Raw genomic sequence first — 13,781 nt, 5'->3', positions numbered from 1 at the left:
GAGGAGCGCAGAACACAGCCGAGGTGGGCTGAGGCACGGCGCGGCATCGTCGCTGCTCTGGTTTAATCAGGCTGGGAAAGAAGTGTATGAAAGGATTGAATACGCAGAAGGAAGAGGTTGATCTCAGTTTGGGAATTGACGGTAGCAACTTCGCCATTCCAGAGCTGAGCAGCGCTATGAAATGCTTAATTCAGATGAAGACTTCCATTCAAATAAAAAAATCCACCTCTCGTTTAATTCTTTATATTTCAAAATATAAAGGCCTGAGTGAAAAGTTGTAGATTCTGCAATGCCCCGTGCTTTTTACATGGGAGAACTTCTTACCTTATTTTAGTTTCCATCATAGACAAAGGAAAACACAGGCAATATAAAACTGCTATGTTTTGCAGGTTGTTTTTTTTTATTTCAGTATCGCTCAAAGTAGCCCTTAAAACATGGACACAGGAATCATATTTTAGGATATGAAGCAAACAAGGAAGCATTTTGGAAGACAATGCCAGACCTTGTCTTCCAGTGTTAGACGGGTATTCCAAGTCATTACTCGGTCAATTCCTTTGAAAAGTTCTCCTCCATATGGATTTGGGTTCTGCTTTTGTTGTTCCCACCATCCCTGCCTCAAATTTAACTATACCTAGGAGAAGCTTGGAGGATGTTTTCTGCAGACCAGAACTTAGAAAGTCTGTCTAATGTTAGATTTCCTGCCTGGCACTTGCTACAGTAATCCTAAGAATGAGAGTTTGCAAAACTCTTTTTCCAAGGGAGGAATTTGAGTTGAATTCCATTAAACAAAGTGCCTTTTTTGTATAGGATTAGAAGAGATGCCAGGAGATGCCAAGCATATATCAGCAATGGCAAATAATTTATTACCAGTGCTAGTAATATGCATAAATGTCCTTTTCCTTCAGCTAGTGCATCTTCAGGCAGACAAGGGAAGTCCGACACTGCCTTTTTCATGGGAACAGCCGAGTTCAGAGTGAAGTAAATCGTCAGGACAGAGATACATTCACATTTTTTCCCCAACATCAAAATATTTAAATATCCCTTTATTTAGCAACCTTTTTCCAAAACAGCATTGTGTCTTTATATAAAAATGACTTTTCTAGATCCCGCGACCTTACTAATACACAGTGTAGAGCTCAGTGTAGTAGAAGCTATAGATGATAGTGAAATCAGTGTTCTGACTACTATAACCCTTCTGAAAATTGCTTTTTTTCCTCCCCCTCTCTTCTTTCTAACAGAGGATGAACAGAGAGAGAAATCTGTCTCCCATCACACCGTTCAGCAGCTGATTGTGGAGAAGGAACAAGCTTTGGCAGATCTGAACTCAGTGGAGAAATCACTGGCAGATCTTTTCAGGAGATACGAAAAAATGAAAGAAGTATTGGAGGGGTTTCGGAAGGTGAGTCCTGTTAAAGTCCTCTCTCATGTACCAGTGTTGCTTAGCAGAGGGCACGTCTTTGGTTCCAGTTGGATCTGATGCACTACATGAGACGGCAGTGTCTAAGAGATGTCACATAACCGTGGGACTTGAGCATGTGTCAGGGCTGGCTTCTGGACTGAGCCTTCTGTTAAAACCTCGGAGGTGAATTCCTCAGGTCGGGGGTTATGTCTCAAGCGCGTGACACAACATAATCCTCAGATGAAGGATTGCAGCCGTGCATCAAATGCAAACAGGAGCATTGTAAAGCTCTTTGCCTTGCGTAATACTGCTTCAGATGGCCTGGGTGTCCGTGTTAGACTGCAGCCCTTAAAATATCTGAATGTGACTCCTGCAAATCATAGAATCATAGAATGGTTTGGGTTGGAAGGGACATTAAAGCTCATCTCATTCCACCACCCTGCCCCGGGCAGGGACACCTCCCACCAGACCAGGTTGCTCCAAGCCCCGTCCAGCCTGGCCTTGAACCCCTCCAGGGATGGGGCAGCCACAGCTTCTCTGGGCAACCTGGGCCAGGGGCTCACCACCCTCACAGCAAAGTTGTTCTTCCTAATATCTAATCTAAATCTCCCCTCTTCCAGTTTGAAACCATTCCCCCTCATCCTATGGCTCCTCTCCCTGACCCAGAGTCCCTCCCCAGCTTTCCTGGAGCCCCTTTAGGGACTGGCAGGGGCTCTAAGGTCTCCCTGGAGCCCCGGAGCTGAACAACCCCAACAAATAGATGCCTGTCCTACCCTTCAACCTCTTGAATTAACTTTAATGTAATCTTCTCATTTAAGAATGAAGAAGTGTTAAAGAAATGTGCGCAGGAATATTTATCACGAGTAAAGAAGGAAGAGCAGAGGTATCAAGCACTCAAAATTCACGCTGAGGAAAAACTGGACAGGTAATGGATGGTACACGTCCCTTTTCAGGAGTTCATGCTGCAGGAGGATTCCTGTCCCAGGACCTTGTATCCCAAACCTGCTCCCTCAATACGCAGAGTGCTCTGTGATGGAGGGTGGAATGAAATGCCCTAATGAGAATTTCTGTAACGTGCTGGTGTTTCTTGCACCTCCTGACCGTATAGAACACCTCAGATTTCTATCTTTATCAAATGTCTTCATGTTTCTTTAACATATTTTCCAGGGAAGACCAAGAGAGAAGCCATTAGCTAGGTTTATGCAGCCGTGGAGGGTTGAGCTCAGGTATTTGCACCCGCAGCCAGTACTTCAGCCCCAGAGAGCTGGTATTGCCCCTCTGCCGTATTATTGCCCCCGCGTCCCTCAGCAGAACAGGACACGTAAGTGCTGCTCAGGTGATTCAGTGCAGAATCAGTCAGGCGGCCTCTCCCCAGTTAGCCCAGTTACCTCAGCTGGATCAGCCCAACTTGTGCTGAGGGTGACGAGGAATAGTTACACAAAAGATCGTGCCAGATGTGCACGGATAGTAACTCCTTAAGCCACCGTTAAGGAGCAAACATCTGATTGGGGCTTAAGAGAGGCAGCTCCAGTTGATTTTCTTTTAATTTTTTTTTTTCCTACGCTTCCGTGTAGCAACCAAGGAAGCATTTCTAGGGATTACATTCAGGACTCATGTTACAGTCCCCTAGACCCAAGAGATGTCTCTGAAATGTCACTAGGATTGATCAGTGCCTAAACCCAAGTGAGACTTGGATTTACTTTCCAGCTGCTGTCCCAGCTGCGAGTCCAGTCTGCAAGAAGCGGAGATTAGATCTGGAAACTTCCAGAAAACACTTCCACCTAAGTGATATTTATGACCCCAGCACAGATGTCTGAGAGAATCGGGGAGGGAATGACACAGACGTTAAGAAAAGGCATTGCAGCCTCTGCTGAGCAAGAGAGGGAGTCGTGAAAAGTCTGTAGGGACAAGTCTCAAAATACTTTCAAGGACAGGCAGAAAGTAGCCCTGCCCTCACCACCCCTCTGTTAAGATGCAGCCCATCCTTCGGTACCCACCGTCCTTTCCTGTAGAGAGCCTGACATGACAAAAATCTGTTGTTTTTCTAGAGCCAATGCTGAAATTGCACAAGTGAGGGGCAAGGCTCAGCAGGAGCAAGCAGCCTATCAGGCCAGCCTTCGTAAAGAGCAGCTGAAAGTGGACGCGTTGGAAAGAACACTGGAACAAAAGGTAAGCAGCAATTCGGTTCTTTTAACGCAGAAATCAACGGGATGACCAAAGCTCGGTGAAACTTCCCCAGGGTGGCTGCCTCCAGCTCTCCTCTGGAGCTCAGACCACAGCCGAGGTCTGCCCGGGGACCTCTCCGCCTCCTCAGGTCCAGCTGGCCCAGCAGCTTCTTTCAGTTTTTGTTTCCATTTTTAGTTTTAGCTGTGTGGTGGCTTCTGTGCCTCTGCTGTGACCGGAGACAAAATGACCAGATACAGATCTGTGCGGCTTAGGGCAAAAGCGACTGTAGGAGCTCCCTGTTTCTGTCTCGTGGTCTCTCGCTCAGCCGAGGAGCTTGCTGTCAGTGTACTGCAGCTCGTCCTTGCTCCCAGCCCCTGGAAAACAGGGGCAAGGTAATGCTGTAAAAGCGCAGCCCAGAAACAAGTTTAAACTCTGTGTTATTATCGTGTGCTAGGAATGACTGCTGTAAAGCTGTCTGCTTTAGTGCTAAATCGCATTTATTGAAGTCGGAGGAGCTGTATGTGGAATAATAAGCATATCGTTTGAATGCACTATACGTCAGCTGTACTTTGTAGGCATGTATATATCCATATATCTCTCTATATATATCTATATATAAGTAGGCATATATACCTATCCATATATCTCTATATATATATCTCTTTCTATATATAGATATTATATTCTCAGTATTGGAGAAAACTTAATTGTCCCACACTTCTCCCAAAGGTTCAGTAACTCAAACAAACCTCAATGCAACAATAATATTTTTCATAATACTTAATATGGCTTTTTTTTTTTTTTTTCCAGAATAAAGAGATAGAAGAATTAACAAAGATTTGCGATGAACTGATTGCCAAAATGGGGAAAAGCTAACTTTTAACCAAATTTCTGGACTTCGATATTGAGTGCAATATGACCATTGGCACACTGATGTCCATGCATTTATGTGGACAGGTTATATTTTCACTTTTTCGTATGCACTACTGTATTTTCTTTCTAAATAAAGTTGATTTAATTGTATGCAGTACTAAGACGACTATCAGAATTTCTTGCTATTGTTTGCATTTTCATAGTATAATTCATAGCAAGTTGATCTCAAAGTTCCTGTATCAGGGAGATTGTCAAGTTCTCTAAGAAATTACAAATTGCTGATCCTAGCCTTCCCTTTGTACATGAGTTCCCATGTTGGATGTCTTTTGGATTTAATATAAACATGTATTACTTGCATGGGGACTCTTGCCTTAAGGAGTGTAAACTTTATCTGCATTTGCTGATTTGTAAAATAAAATTAAAAACGGAAAAAAAAAAAAAAAAAGAAAATGCATGTCACTTAAATGAAATTCTCTATTGTAAATAAATTTTTTCGTTGAAAGTTGAAGATAAGTATGGCTCTATTTTATGTCCTTCACTTGATTACTTCATGTGCAGCGCCAGCTCCAGCAGCTCTTATTAACGAATGCCTTCACAGAAAGCACTTCATGGGTCACAGCTTGGAGCACCCCGTGGGTCACAAGAATATACTGCTTTTGTGCACAGACCTGTGTCTACATCTTGCTCTCTCTATAAAAACATATATATATATGTATATATATATGTGCTAGATTTGGACCAGTCAGGTCTCAAGCATAGCCTTAATCCTCCAAAATGTTTAATACTCTGACCCTGATCCAGCAAATCCCATTCAAATGGAACGGGAGTGGTTGCGTGAGTTGCAGGCTGTGGCGCGCGGCGCTGGGCTGGTGGTTTTGAAGCGTATCTGTCACTGAAAGGTGAATACATTTTCTTCTTCCCGCTACTACAAGGTTTCTGCCTGCAGGGTTTGCGGAGATGAAGTACGTGTGATTAGGAGTACCGGCAGAATAAGCTAGATAAGTAGCATTCTCGCACACCTCTTTATCCCGTAAGTTATCCTCTGCAGAGGATTAGGTATGTAAGATAAGCGTTAAGGCTTTAATAGCAAACAAACTGCTTTCTTTGGCTAATGGTACATCGCTTGTATCTCCATGATGTGGACAGTCTTCAGCCTGGTCCTTGTCAGCTCCCTTTTTGTACTCAAAAGTAAGTAAACTCCCTTTTCTTTCCTTTTTTATTTCTTTCTTATTTCCTACTCCGGGCGTGGCTGAGCCTCTCAGCCCTTCTGGGCTTCTCGCCCGGGTCTCTTTGGTGGCAGGTTATTTTCAGCATGTGGTCGGCAGCACGGAATCTCACCTCTGCTAAGTAACGTAAACATAAATATGTACGCTAACAATTTTAAATTGTCCCTGTGGACAGCAAGGCTGCCTCTGCTCTGCGAGTTTGAAGGATGGTGTTTTAAATATATCTTAAATTCATGCCTACCTTTGAAAAGACCATGTAGTTTGAACCAAGGAAAAGAAAGAGGATCGAGTTATGGTTGTAATGCTTCAACAAAAGCAAAACTTTTTAAGATACGCTGTCGTGCCTTCTGGCTGAATGGATACTTTAGGAGAAAATGAAATGTGGATCGTAGTAAGGTTTTATGTGTTTACAATATACTTTTTCATGGTACTGTGGACCAAAGATCATGACGGAGGGGGAAAAGCCATGGTGCTCCAAATTGTTAGAGTGGATTCTGCTCTGAAAATGTTACAGGGTGGTGTGGATGCAGTTACAGAACAGCAGATGTTCTTGGATTATTTTAAGGGCAAATTGTAACAACATAATATATGGCTTTTTAAAATATCTTTAAAATCAGTATCGGGACCACTTCTAAAAAAGAAAAATTGATAGGATTTGCAGAATCTCTAGCTATTTTTCAAACCTTTTTGCCGTTTTTGCATGTGCTTCAAACAAAATTAGAAAGAGCTTGTAGCTGATATTTTAAGAAATGTTTTTTGTAATAAGCTCTAAACGCTACTGCTATAAGTGGTCTCTCTTCCCTTAATGCCAGGCGAGGCCCTGCAGTGTTACACCTGTGTAGGTTCTAGTGATGACGACTGTAACAGACAAGGGACGCAGCAATGCCCAGGGCATTCGGACGCGTGTGCGGTCATTAGAGGACAAGCAAGTAAGTAATCACCCCCGGTTCGGACTTGTGCCCTGACGATCGGCCCTATCCCCGCTATGGGAAAGCTGTAAAAAAAGCATTTGAAGTATGGCCCACTTCTTACTTAACTCCGTCATTTTTAAGTTAAATGACTTCCCTGTGAATTAGGAAGGAAAAGAAGCTAACAAGGCACTGCACTTGAGCCCGGTCCGAGATGTTTAAGGGGCATCAGCTGTATCTAAGATGATAAATTGCAACCGAAGTGGGAGCCTGTCAGTGTGCTGTAATCTCTGATGCAATTGTTTTCCTTTACTTGGACGGAACGGCCAAACCTAATGCTGTTGCTCAGTAGTGGGTGGTCGGGCTGACTCTGGGGGGATGCAGACGGGAGCGGGTGACCACGGACGGTTTGGGTTCAATGTGGCTCTGTTCCAGGTGGCATTATGAAGTCCTGTTCGTTCAGGTCCTTCTGCGAGCGGGCGAGGAGGGACGGATCGAGAGCGCCTGGAGTGAGCGTTCACTGCTGCTACTCCAGCAACTGCAATGCAAAAGGCCTGGCCTCCAGAGTCACCACCTCCGCCAGCTACTTCTCTCTCCTCGTCTTCTCCTTGCTATGGCACCCGCTGTTGAAGCTGACATGAGGGGGGAAAAAAAGCATATCCTGAAGCAACAAGTCTGCCTTCTTAGAAAGGGATGATTATATTTCCTCATCACGTTATTCCACGTACCATTTTTCTCGGTAGGCAAAAAGCAGTAGGCAGACGTGACACGTTCAGATCAAAATTGTTCCATCTGCTAAATGTCTCGACCTATATGTAAGAAACGCTGCCCTCTTCTTGTTTATCATCAGGGGTTGGTTGTGCGAATACGTAACATTTTCCTAGGATTTAGAGAATATGTATAAGGAGAAATCTTAGCTGCAGGTAGCCTTCTAGTAGGGTGAAGGACCAATATCTTCCAAATGCTGTTCACTGCTGGCAGCCATTCAAAAGCAAGCTAAAATTTTCAAGCACAAAGTGACTGAAAATTCTAGCAAGCAAATTAGTCTTTCAGAGAACATTTGCGAGCTGGACAAAGCCAGAAATCTTGAAATAAAGATCATTTACTATTAATAGAAACTGGTAAGAGAAGGTAATTCAGAGAACAATACATGGAGGTATGTTATATTATGTATATTTCCTGGGAAAGAACCCCAAACACCTAGTTATCTCTTTTCTGATCCTTTGAGAATCTTATCACAATGTTGGAAGAAGAAGAAGGAAAAAAAAGAGCTTGGAAGTTGTTTTGAACCGGTAATCTGCTTCCAAAGATCAGCTTGTTCTATCTTTACTGCTGGTTTTGAGAACAAGTGGTTAATCCTTGTCTTGTAGGCAAATTATAACTTGCATAATAATATTTTTGTTTATCCAGATTCTTCTTGTGGTTTCAGCTACGTAGTTAACTCTTCACTTCCCTAGGCTTCATTCTTTGAGAGTAAGAGTAGACATCTCCCCCTTCAGTGATGTGATTGAGTTCATCTGTGGTGGTTTGTGTAGTCTTTTCATTTTGCAAAGTGAATGAAATTACTTGGAGATCTTTAGAGATGTAAAGAGCTAAATCAACATATTTATTAATCCCATTCATCGCAGTCTTACCAATTAAATGGCCCAGAATGGGCCACGTATTGCAGAAGGCATCGTGCATCACTAGCGAGTTGGCAGATGGTCCTTTGACTAGGCAAGAGGAGAAGTGACGTAACACACGATGTGGTGGCACTAAGCAGGGTCTTGGGTCTATGACATCGGAGAGCAGGGTGGTACCTCCTTTGACTCAAAACTCAGAGGGACAGACAAGCAGATGAGTGGTATTCATAGATTTTAATGTCCAACCGTGATGATCGGGTCTAATCTCTGGCACACAACGTGCGTAGAACTGGCTTAAAGTCCAGCTGGCGTCACCGAAGTAGAGGTGGGCTTTCGAGTTCTAGTTTTAGTTGCCCATTTAGAAAAAGATTCGGTTGTCAAGTTTATGGAACTCACAAAATATGTGGCAAAGTAGTTTTTCCACTAGCTTTGTGTTGTGACTTTTTTTGGGGTATAATTCTTTGAAAAATCAGTTCCAGGCAGTGTGTCATAGAAGTCTGCACATTCACAAAAATTTTACTCAGGTTGCAAACTCTAGAGAGCTGCTTCAAGTGAAATAACCACGGAAACCTCCATGTAGAGCGTAACCCTGACCTGCCTTGTAGCTCTCGCCTGACACACGGACCAAACTGTCTCCTTGTTTTGTTGTGCTCTTTCCGGGTCCTTTCCTCATCTCGTGCAGATGGTGGCTTCAGACTGGGGCTATTCTTCTGGGGTTTTGTTCCAATGGGCTCTCAGACAAGGCAGCGCTGGTCTATAATTAGTTGCTAGGCACAAGTCTGATAAAGCTGTTGAATATAAAGTTTCCAACAGTGCAACAGATCTTGGCTGAGAACGTTAATTTACACTTAAGTATCTCGTCTGCGCAAAAATCACTTCGGCTGGTTTAAGTATTTTTCATTTCATTCTCAGCTTGAATGAGTTCGTTCAATCTGTTCTGCTACAGGAAACACGTATTGATTGTATCTTTATTTTCTGATTGTTCTGTAATGATAAATATGTATGGAATGGCATCTGTGTATATGCTCGCTGCATTTCCTTAATGAGAAAATAAAATACATGCAATGGCTGACAGTGGCTCTTGATAAACAAACCTGCATCCTTTAATTGGGATTTCCAGCTGCATCTGGCGGCGTGTTTTCCAGCAGGAATTCTGGCTTTTGTTCTGTGGGCTGTATTTCTTAAATCTGTGAGATAAAACAGTGAATGTCGATAGTTTTCTCTGCTGTGGTATTTCCATGATAAAATAAGAAGGTAAGGCTCTATCCTCCTGACAAACACCATCTGGCGTTCCTGGCTGCAGCCAGGACTCGGATCTCCAGGCAGCTCAGAGCCTCCCACCGCCTCCCCCTGGTCCTGTCACCCAGCACGTCACGGGCTGTGTCTTGCTTTTCACGGGTCTGACATTTTTCCTGCCTAATTACGAACCTGAAGCAGTGCAGGCGTGTATGTGTCTAGAAATGATAAACCCTATTTATGGATCGATGGTACCGGAGGGGTTTCACAATGGTTCTTGGCATAAGCATTAACAGGAAGAAGAGCACAGAAAAAATGGAACAAAATAGAAGGGATATTTTTTTTAAACTCAGAAACATACAGAAAATATTTTAAAGTTTCCATTGCCACGACCAGAGTTATTCCCAGTTTTATGTAAAATTGTCTTTACCTTGGTTGTTCTGAAGCCTCAAAACCCCCTCATCGTTCCCGGCCCAGCGGGAGAAGACAGGCTCTGTCTTCCTTAATGTTGACAGACAGTTGGGACAAAAGGAGCAGAAGCTGGTAATGAAATGCATTCTGCTGCAACTCAAAACGATAGGACTTGTTTTCCGTCTGTTGTATCAGTTGGATGTACGTTGTGGATCAGCTGGGTGAGGCCGGGGCTCGAGCTTAGTGCTAGCCTCTCGCCTTCCAGAAAGGATCTCCAAAGAGATTCGTATTTTCTGGTTTATAAGTGAGAGAAACTCTCAATTGTAACCACCGCTTGTAGGACTTACAGATACCCCCAAATCATGTTTTCCATCATTTCTTTTCATCCTTTTGTTGGTTTTGGCGGTACAGACAGTGTTTCCTTATTTTCCCAGTCCTCTCTTAGACAAGGAGAGCCTCTGGGGACCTACCAGGAGGGCAGAGCTGAGCAAAGTGCCCCTGCGCTGTCTCAAAGGGGATATGTACGTGTAAATGGACGACCTAATTTCTGTTAATATTCGTCCACACCCAAATTTTTCCGCAGTGAGAGCAGGGTTCCAAGCTGTCTTTGTTCTTGGTGAGGAATAAGCAATTCTGGAAGCTTGCGAGCTTTAAAATCTGGCGCAGAGAAGATCACCTCGATGCTGGCTGGCTGTTTAATGACAGAAGCTTTAACTACATCTTGGTGTCACAGGGCACGGTTTCTTTCTTTAACCTTTTTTTCACGTGCAACCTTAGTCGTGTGGCTCTGTTCTGTAGGGATTAAAACAAAGAACACCCTCGTACCTTGTGCTGTCGTGTCTTTGTGTGCAACGAAAGCCCGACTGCGACAGGTTTCCTTGTGAGCATCGCTCCAGAGGGTCTCCACCTGGCTGGACCCCGTAGATGTTTGGGACGTCACCTGGAGCTGTCGCCTGTGGCTGGTGACCGCCTTTGGGGAGGAGCTTTATGCTTTTGAAACCAGAAGTCCCGACTGCAAATCACGGAGCTCAAGGTTATTTTCACCCCGCACACACATACGCTCCCTCTTATCATCCCAAGCCAGCAGGACACGGGGCAATTTTAATTGGCAGGTTTATGCCGTGCTCAGATGTAGCATATTTACTCCCAACCGAGTGGAAAAAAGTGATAACGGTGTTAATCCAAGTAAAAGTATGTATAAAGAGTGCAGCTAGAAACTCATCGTGTTGGTGGCATAGGTACGAGCGGACTTTGGCAGCATCTGAAGAAAACAAGGGAAGAGCCAAGACGGGATTCGGTTGAGAAGGAGCCCCAGAAGCAGCGCGTGATGACACGCGGCAGCGCAACTTTGTGGAAAGTAGGTCTTGTCAAAAACAGCTCGTTTGAGGTTACGGATTTTTTGCTGATAAAGGCAAATACATACATTTTGCAACACATTTCAGATGAACTTGCAGTTGTGAGAGTTCAAGAGCTAGCAGGGTGAAAGACTGCAAAAACCGCGTTCTCAGTAGAAAATCATCCAAATGGTGTCTTGGAGACGGGCGACCTCACATCGGCTTTCTGACAACCTGGGGATGTTGCTGTAGGAGGTGTCGCAAAAAGAACGGGCTGCCGAAGCGCCAGCAGAAGCACTTTCTGCGCCAGGATAGTCCTATGTGTTGCCTGAGGGACACGTGTCCACGGGAGGCAGGTAACCCCCTTTTGTAGGACAAAACTAAAGCAGAGGAACGAGCGCGGGAGGAGATGCCGAGCGTTTCGTAGCCACCCAAACCCTCCTCTGCCCCGCACGTAGCACCAGTCGCCTCTGAGGGAGTACACTATTACTAAAATTGCTTACACCTATTCTAGCGACCTGACTTAGCCCTGCAGGCAATATTCCTTTCAAAAACTACCCTTTTAGCCGCTAGCTCAAAAGACTTGCAAGTACGCGATCATGTTTGAAAGGCGAAGGGGAATTTGTCACTTGAAGCCGTTTCCCTTTTCTAAAGGCTCCCTGCCCTTCACCCACACCACAAGGTTTTTCATTTCGCGTTTTAAACGCTCAAGGAGGGGAGATATTTGAACACCGGCGGAGGCTTGGCCAAAAAAGTGAAGGCCAGTGTTCAAGTGCAGGCGCTGATTCCTACCACTTTTAATTCGAGACATCTGTAATCTTGTTCTAAGCGATGCCAGTGTCGTGGTTCGAGCCAGGCACCCTCCCTTTCTGATTTCCAGCGCAAAAAGCTCAGTGTTTGCAGCACGAGCCCTGGCTCTCAGCCAACCCGGCTGGCATCTCTTCGGCCAGGTCAGAGCCTGATTTTGCTCAAAGACAAATTTTTGGTGCGTGGTTTCGCGCCTGTGCTCTCCCAACCTTCACAGAGCTTTTGAGGTGTGTTCTTGGCATCCTGAGGATGATCGCCTGCCTTTAGCAACTTGTTCTTAACCCCTTCTGCATCTTTTGGAGGACTGCCATCAAATGAAAAGAAAATATCCCAAAGTGTGTATATATATATTAATTTCAAGTTCTCATATACGTGTGTCACTGGAATGACATTTCTAATAGCGTGATAATCTCTAAATTGCCTCCCCCAACTCTGGGATGATTACTAGTTTCAGTCTTTGTCAGCGTGACAGGTTTTGCTCTATTTTATTTTGTGCTGAGTGCATGAAGACCCAATGGCCAAGGCCTCCCCAAGGCAGCTCCGGAGAAAAGCTCCTGCCCCACCAGCGGCCACGCCAGAGACCCAGGACCTGCGGTTAAAGCAGGACCCATTTAAATCCCAGTCAGCTGTGAGCACTGAGCCTTGCCGGGGCTGCAGAGCCGGGGGTTAGGACACGCTTTTCAAGAAATCCACTCTCGTAGAGGACAAATAAGCACCCTTGCAGTGTGAACGGGCCTCGATGCATTTGTTTGGTCTCTCTCCTGAGAGCTGCCACCACCAGCTGCACGTGGGCAGGGACGAGCCGCGAGTGACAGCCCCTGTCCTCATCTCTCCCCTCGATTAGTCCCTCTGAGGGTTCAGCTGTGCTTTTGGGAGCTGCCTTTTTGGACATCTCTTTTGCGCTGTACCGTTAACAGTGCTTATGAGCACTTGGCGGCCTCCGTCGCTTCAGTTTCCACGTTCTCCCAGCCAGCTATGACTCCTCGTATTGGATAAACATGTCTGGTTCTGTTAAATATTCGGTTTCAATGAACGTGATTCTGGAAAGAACAAATCAGTTACCAGGACGAAGCAAAGCCATGAGTGGGGCAGCGAACTGAGCCAGGAAAAACGCTTATCGGGAAGTCATCCGAGCGGGGCTGTGCCCGGGGGGCACTGGCGGCGGGTTTATTAGCATTCCTGTAATTAGGCGTAGGAGGAGCTGGTGGAGAGGAGAGCTCTACCCGGCTGCTTTGCGTTTGGTAATGTTTGTGCAGCAGATGAAAGGGAATGGCTCGTCCCCGGGTTGGTTTGGTTGGTGCTCCCCAAGGCTCAGGGCAGGGAGGAGCTTCTGCTAAAGCATCTCCCCGACGCCGCTCGGCTCGCGCGATTTTTTTCCAGATTTAGTAGATCTCCCTTCCCAATCCCAGCACAGCCGCGGGGTCAAAACCCCAGCCCCGAGATGGGCGTGTGTTAAAAACCCCCCGGTGTGTGTTCGGGGTGCGATGCTCTGGAAATGAGGGTGGTTTTGCCGTCAAATGGGTTTCACCAATTGCTGGCAATTTCAGCCGTGATATTTTAGGAGCTGTGCAAGCCAATAAGGCTTTCGGAGCTGGCCTCGATGAGATTCTTCTGAGGACGATGACAGGTGGGGGGGGGGGGGAAGAAAGCTTTGACTTGACACCTCCTGCTAACGCTAGAGAGAAGCAGTCCCTGAAAAAGCCATCAAAAATCAGGATCCCTTGTGGAAACTGAAAATAATACTTTTGCTCACAAATGATCAGCACTCGGTGATCTCAGCTGACCTTTACTCTAACATG

At 45.3% G+C, this 13,781-nt stretch overlaps 2 protein-coding genes across 5 annotated transcripts in view; both read left to right on the top strand.

The window, feature by feature from the left end:
* Positions 1-4,939, top strand: part of TACC2 (transforming acidic coiled-coil containing protein 2) — a 151,280-nt gene extending 146,341 nt beyond the window's left edge. For 2 of the 4 annotated variants that reach the window (XM_063339138.1, XM_063339139.1), the window contains exons 17-20: positions 1,239-1,399; positions 2,218-2,324; positions 3,448-3,568; positions 4,376-4,923. In XM_063339138.1, the coding sequence (XP_063195208.1) occupies positions 1,239-1,399; positions 2,218-2,324; positions 3,448-3,568; positions 4,376-4,441 (455 nt within the window). In that variant the 3' untranslated portion in view covers positions 4,442-4,923. Of the gene's footprint in view, positions 1-1,238; positions 1,400-2,217; positions 2,325-3,447; positions 3,569-4,375 lie in introns of all 4 variants that reach the window. The other 2 variants (XM_063339137.1, XM_063339140.1) reach the window with 2 other exon arrangements.
* Positions 4,940-5,181: 242 nt separating this feature from the next.
* On the top strand, positions 5,182-9,448 carry LOC134517543 (ly6/PLAUR domain-containing protein 3-like). The gene is made up of 3 exons (XM_063339141.1): positions 5,182-5,626; positions 6,477-6,593; positions 7,008-9,448. The coding sequence occupies exons 1-3, from the start codon at positions 5,572-5,574 to the stop codon at positions 7,211-7,213; spliced, it is 378 nt and encodes a 125-aa protein (XP_063195211.1). The 5' UTR covers positions 5,182-5,571; the 3' UTR covers positions 7,214-9,448.
* Positions 9,449-13,781: the final 4,333 nt, after the last annotated feature.

This window comes from Chroicocephalus ridibundus, chromosome 6 (assembly GCF_963924245.1).
Source record: "Chroicocephalus ridibundus chromosome 6, bChrRid1.1, whole genome shotgun sequence".
NCBI classification, from domain to species: Eukaryota; Metazoa; Chordata; class Aves; order Charadriiformes; family Laridae; genus Chroicocephalus; species Chroicocephalus ridibundus.
The sequence above is the reverse complement of the archived record's forward strand: the minus strand, read 5'-3'. Positions and strand labels throughout refer to the sequence as shown.

Excerpts from the sequence above, each read along its gene's own strand:
- LOC134517543 (XM_063339141.1), top strand. The coding sequence starts at position 5,572 with ATGATGTGGACAGTCTTCAGCCTGGTCCTTGTCAGCTCCCTTTTTGTA. Across the intron at positions 5,627-6,476 it reads CTCCCTTTTTGTACTCAAAA|GCGAGGCCCTGCAGTGTTAC; the intron begins GTAAGTAAACTC and ends CCTTAATGCCAG. Across the intron at positions 6,594-7,007 it reads GGTCATTAGAGGACAAGCAA|GTGGCATTATGAAGTCCTGT; the intron begins GTAAGTAATCAC and ends GCTCTGTTCCAG.